Source organism: Bombina bombina, chromosome 9 (assembly GCF_027579735.1).
Source record: "Bombina bombina isolate aBomBom1 chromosome 9, aBomBom1.pri, whole genome shotgun sequence".
Taxonomy (NCBI): domain Eukaryota; kingdom Metazoa; phylum Chordata; class Amphibia; order Anura; family Bombinatoridae; genus Bombina; species Bombina bombina.
The window spans coordinates 236,240,268-236,246,496 of NC_069507.1; the positions used below are offsets into that span (position 1 = coordinate 236,240,268).

The 6,229-nt window shown below is 45.7% G+C and overlaps 1 protein-coding gene across 1 annotated transcript in view; it reads left to right on the forward strand.

Annotated features, from left to right (window-relative positions):
• CCDC186 (coiled-coil domain containing 186) overlaps positions 1-5,528 on the forward strand; it is a gene marked incomplete in the record, with an annotated part of 217,930 nt that extends 212,402 nt beyond the window's left edge. Inside the window, 1 exon segment of the mRNA XM_053692695.1 lies at positions 4,838-5,528. Coding sequence (XP_053548670.1) covers positions 4,838-4,909 — 72 coding nt within the window.
• Between the last annotated feature and the right edge of the window lie 701 nt (positions 5,529-6,229).

Below are 6,229 nucleotides of genomic sequence, written 5' to 3' on the forward strand. Positions count from 1 at the left end.
TTCTGGTAAGATCGTTTCATATTTTATATCATGATAAAGCAGAAGACAGGGCCACAGTGTGGCACCTTTATCTTTATAGAATCAAGGGTTAATATTCCTTTAAGGGGATTATTGGATGGGGGGGTATGTACATGATATGTTTATTGTGTGATTGCTGTGTTATGTGCAAGGACGCGGCTCTGGCATTTTTTGTGGAACTGACAGGTTTTCTTCAGGGAGTTTTTGTGCAATCTTTTTTTGGTGCATTTTCTACTTGGCAGGGGCGGTCATCCTTGTGACCGGGTGGGGCCTCTTCACTTCCGGTCTGATCTGCGATGGAGTAGACGAAACGGCTTCTGCAGTCCGGGTCATAGGAGGTGGTGAGTGCCCCGGGCCATTGGTGGTTATAAGGGTGCCTGTCTTATCTTTTTTCTAAAAGCTATGGAGGATTCTGAAGCGTTAGAGGGTACTCCCTCTTTGACTAAGTCTTATACCTGTGTTTATTATGAGGTTTTGGTAGACCAGCCTGAGCAACTGTGTTCCACATGCCTTGAGGAGGCTACGACTTCCAAACATATGAGAATGTCTAGCACTACTGAGCCATCCACCTCTGAGGGGTCACCGTCCCGTGAGGTGCGTTCCCTAATGGCGTCCCCTATACCACATGCAGCGCACCAGGGTCCGACTGTTACTCCTTCGGGGGAGATTGTTTGGCCGTCTGATTTTGCGGATCAGCTTGAAATGGCAGTCGCTAAGGTGATCCATGCCTTGCTGCGTTCTGCTAAAAGCAAGCGTAGAGCTTTTCATAACAGAATTTGTCTGTCGGACGCCCCAGAGGGGTAGTATGATGACGAGGCCCATTCCGACGCATCGGAAGGGGCCCTTTCGGAGTCTGTGTCATCTAGAGGAGGGGCCCGGTTTTAGGTTTAAGATGGAGAACTTGCGTTTCTTACTAAAACAAGTACTGGCTACTTTGGAGGTTCCGTAAATGAAGCTTCCTGAAGAGCCTTCCATTCCTAAATTAGATAAGGTCAAAAAGGACAGGGTGGTTTCCCAGACTTTCCTGGTGCCTGTCAAGATGGCGAACATTATAAAGAATGAGTGGGAGCGGTTAGGTTCTTCCTTTTCCCCCTCTTATCATTTTAAAAAGCTTTTCCCTGTCCCGGAGGCCCAGCTGGAGTTGTGGGGGACCATTCCCAAAGTGGATGGGCCATCTCCAAGCTCGCTAAGCCCACGACGATTCCTTTAGAGGATAGTTCTTCGTTCGAGGAGCCTATGGATAAAAATTTGGAAAACATGTTACGAAAGATGTATCAACACACAGCAGCAGCAGTTGCTGGGGCTGCGTCATATTGGTGCGACGCCTTATTTGATATGATTGAGGACGAACCCTCTTTTGAGGAGGTGCAGGAGAAGATTAAGACCCTAAAGGTGGCCAATTCCTTCATTCGTGACGCCAATTTGCAAATTATCTGCCTGAATGCAAGGTGTCAGGTTTTTTGGTTCTAGCACGCAGGGCTCTGTGGCTAAAATCGTGGTCGGGGGACATGACCTCTAAGACGAGGCTGCTGTCTTTGCTTTTTAAGGGCAAGATCCTGTTCGGTCCAGGTCTGGACTCATATCATATCCACGGTTACAGGAGGCAAGGGTGCCTTCCTTCCCCAGGATAAGACGGCGAAACCTAAGGGTTCTAATTTTCGTCCCTTTCGTGGGGATAAGGCGCAACGCCAACAGCCCTCAGCGAAAACGGACCAACCAAAGGATGCCTGGAAGCCTGCCCAAGCCTGGAACAAGTCTGAGCAGAACAAGAAGCCCGCCGAGTCTGCATGAAGGGGTGGCCCCCAACTGGTCTGCGGACTAAATGGGGGGCAGATTGTGTCTATTCTTAGACGACTGGTTGCAGGATGTCAAGGACCCCTGGGTTCTGGAGGTAGTCGCCCAGGGTTACAGGATAGGGTTCAAGTCCTCTCCGCCCAGGGGCAGATTCCTTCTGTCAAACCTGTCTTTAAGGCTGGAAAAAAGAGAGGCCTTTCTGGGATGTGTGCGGGATCTCTCCGCTATAGGGGTTATCGTACCAGTACCCCATGCAGAAAGGGGTCTAGGTTATTACTCAAATTTGTTTGTGGTCCCAAAGAAGGAGGGCACTTTCCGCCCAATTCTGGACCTCAAATGTTTAAACAAGTTCCTGTACTTTCCATCATTCAAAATGGAAACGATCAGATCCATTCTGCCCCTAGTTCAAGAGGGGCAGCTAATAACCTTTATAGACTTGAAGGATGCCTACCTTCATGTTCCGATTCACAGGGACCATTACAGGTTCCTCAGATTTGCTTTTCTGGATCAGCATTTCCAGTTTGTGGCTCTCCCATTCGGTCTGGCGACGGCCCAGAGAGTCTTTACAAAGGTCCTGGGGGCCCTTCTAGCAGTAGCCAGATCCCAGAGCATCGCGGTGGCGCCCTACTTGGACAACATCCTGGTTCAGGTGCCGTCATTCTATCTGGCAGAGACCCACATCAGGGTCCTGCTGCAGTTACTTCAATCTCACGGTTGGATGGTCGAGAAGAGTTCTCTGGTTCCCAGTACCAGGGTGGAGTTCTTGGGCACGATCATAGACTCCGTGTCCATGAATATCTTTTTCACGGACAAGCGTCGCACAAAGGTGGCGTCTACCTGTCTTGCCCTTCAGTCTACAGCGAGACCATCTGTAGCTCAGTGCATGGAAATGATTGGGCTCATGGTCTCCAGCATGGACATCATTCCATTCACCAGGTTTCATCTCAGACCTCTTCAATTGTGCATGTTGAGACAGTGGAACAGCGATCATTCCGATCTGTCACAGATGATGAACATGGATGCGCGGACTCGGATTTCCCTCTTCTGGTGGATCCGCCCGGATCACCTGTCCATGGGTGAGACCGTCCTGGGAAATTGTGACCACGGAGGCGAGTCTGGCAGGATGGGGAGCTGTTTGGGGTGCCAGGATGACACAGGGGATGTGGTCTCACTTCGAATCTCTTCTTCCAATAAATATTCTGGAGCTTTGAGCGATCTACAATGCTCTGAGGGTGTGGCCTCACCTGGGGGACTTCAGCTTTATCAGGTTCCAGACGGACAATATTACCTCTGTGGCTTACATCAACCACCCGGCGGGACACGAGGAGCTACCTGGCAATGAATTAGGTGTCTCGGATCCTGGAGTGGGCGGAGGCCCACAACTGTTAGCTCTCTGCGATCCACATCCTGGGTGTGGACAACTGGGAAGCGGATTTTCTCAGCAGGCAGACTTTTCATCCGGGGGGAATGGTCTCTTCACCCTGAAGTGTTTGCGGAGATCTTGGCAAAAAGGTTTTTTTCTGAGAATGTGATTGACACTCTAGGCAAGAAAGCAGGTCACTCAACGCATCTATCATAAGGTGTGGAGGACTTGCTTATCCTGGTGTGAGAGTCATAGGTACCCTTGGCACAAGGTGAGGGTATCCAGGATTTTGTGCTTTCTCCAAGAGGGTTTGGAGAAGGGTCTCACCGCTAGTTCCGTAAAAGGACAAATTTAGGTTTTATCTGTTTTGTTGCATAGGAGACTTGCGGATCTCCCTGACATCCAATCTTTTGTTCAGGCTCTGTCTCGAATCAGGCCTGTTTTTGGGCAGGCTGCTCCACCTTGGAGCTTAAACTTGGTTCTTAGGGTCTTACAGAGGCTTCCGTTTGAGCCTATGCGTTCTCTTGACATAAAGGATCTCTCTTGGAAGGTTCTCTTTCTGTTGGCCATTGCATCGGCACGCAGAGTCTCTGAGCTGGCGGCCTTGCAATATGAGCCCCCTTATCTGGTGTTTCATGCGGATAAGGCTGTTCTTCACACAGGCTTGGGGTTTCTCCCCAAGGTAGTGTCTAACCGTAACATCAATCAGGAGATAGTTGTTTCTTCTTTATGTCCTAACCCTTCTTCTCCTAAGGAGAGGTTACTTCATAATCTGGATGTAGTTCGTGCTTTGAAATTCTATATTCAGGCCACAAAGGATTTCAGACAATCTAAATCTTTTTATTTTTTTTGTATATTCAGGGAAGCGCAGGGGTCAGAGGGCTTCTGCTATTTCTTTGTCTTTTTGGCTGAGGAGCTTGATCCGCTTGGCCTATGAGACAGCGGGACATAAGTCTCCTCAGAGGATTACAGCTCATTCCACTAGAGCGGAAGCTTCATCCTGGGCCTTCAAAAATGAGGCTTCTATGGAGCAGATTTGCAAGGCGGCTACATGGCCCTTGTTGCATACCTTCACTAAGTTTTACAAATTTTACGTTTTTGCTTCTGCGGAAGCTGTTTTTGGGAGAAAGGTTCTACAGGCTGTGGTGCCCTCAGATTAAGGGTCCGCCTTTTACCGTCCCGGTTTCATTCAGTGTCCTCTAAAAGCTTGGGTATATGTTCCCACAAGTAATGAATGAAGCCGTGGACTCTCCTCCCCTTTAGATGGAAAACATAAATTATGCTTACCTGATAATTTTATTTCCATTGTGGGGAGGAGAATCCACGGTCTCCGATGGGCGAACCTAAATTTAGTATTTTCTTCTGGCACCATTTATACCCTGATATTTCTCCTACTGTTCTTTGTTCCCTCGGCAGAATGACTGGGGGATAAGGGGAGTGGGGGAGGTATTTAAGCCTTTTGGCTGGGGTGTCTGTCTCCTCCTGGTGGCCAGGTTCTTAATTCCCACAAGTAATGACTGAAGCCATGGACTCTCCTCCCCACAATGGAAATAAAATGATCAGGTAAGCATAATTTATGGGTGTTTTTTTATTATTTTTTTTTAAATATATTTTGCAAGGAAATGTTTGCATCTTAATCAGCATTTTTTTTTCTCTCTGTAGGAAAATCTGCAAACACTTGGGACAGAGATTGAACGCCTTATTAAACAACAAGATAAAAAACACACAAAATAGCCTGATACCATAAAATGATATTTATTCCGCAACCAAACACATTTTGTTGGACCAGATGCATTTAAGAAGAATCTCCTCTTTTGTTTAAGCTTTGCTTTACGTACACAACAAAACAGACTTTTAGTTGAGCACTACTTTTATCTTCAAAAATGGCAGCCAAACACTTGTAGGTTAATACCTCTTATGGTTAATACCTTTATTTAACTGTGGAGATGATTCCATTATATGTCCTCCATGTTTTTTTGTTGTTGTTTTGTTTGTTTTTTAAATACTTTTGCCAGTGCCGCTAAAAAGGTCAGCATTTGCACTAGAAAGACTACTTCATATCTCATCACAACACTTCCGTGCATGTTCTTCCATAGAGATGTTTAGTGTGTTGCTATCATGGAATGTGATTTCGTGCTGTATCATGTACTCCGCTGCTGGTATAATAATAGCCTGTAACGGCTGCTTTTTTCAAGCAACCTGAGGAATTATGTAATGTGCAATAATATTTGGCAGTAGCTGGGCTACATGTGATTTACAATAGTCTTTTGTTGATTTCTTCAACAAATATTCAGGGTGTGAATCCTTTTCTGGGTAGCAAAATAATGAAAAAAAAATATATTTTTTTTAAAGAGACTGTCTTCAATTTATTTTTAATGTTTCACTGTGATTATTTAGTTTATTATTTTTTGGGGGAATATTTATGCAGAGTGGCAAAAAAATATAAAAGTTAGATGTTGTACATCATGGTCCTATTACCCACCACAGGTTGTCATATTAAAGGGACATGAAACCCAATTTTTTTTTTTCATGATTTAGAAAAAGCATGTCATTTTAAACAACTTTCTCCAACATAGGTGTGTCCGGTCCACGGCGTCATCCTTACTTGTGGGATATTCTCTTCCCCAACAGGAAATGGCAAAGAGCCCAGCAAAGCTGGTCACATGATCCCTCCTAGGCTCCGCCTACCCCAGTCATTCTCTTTGCCGTTGTACAGGCAACATCTCCACGGAGATGGCTTAGAGTTTTTTAGTGTTTAACTGTAGTTTTTATTATTCAATCAAGAGTTTGTTATTTTGAAATAGTGCTGGTATGTACTATTTACTCAGAAACAGAAAAGTGATGAAGAATTCTGTTTGTATGAGGAAAATGATTTTAGCAACCGTCACTAAAATCCATGGCTGTTCCACACAGGACTGTTGAGAGCAATTAACTTCAGTTGGGGGAACAGTGAGCAGTCTCTTGCTGCTTGAGGTATGACACATTCTAACAAGACGATGTAATGCTGGAAGCTGTCATTTTCCCTATGGGATCCGGTAAGCCATGTTTATTACG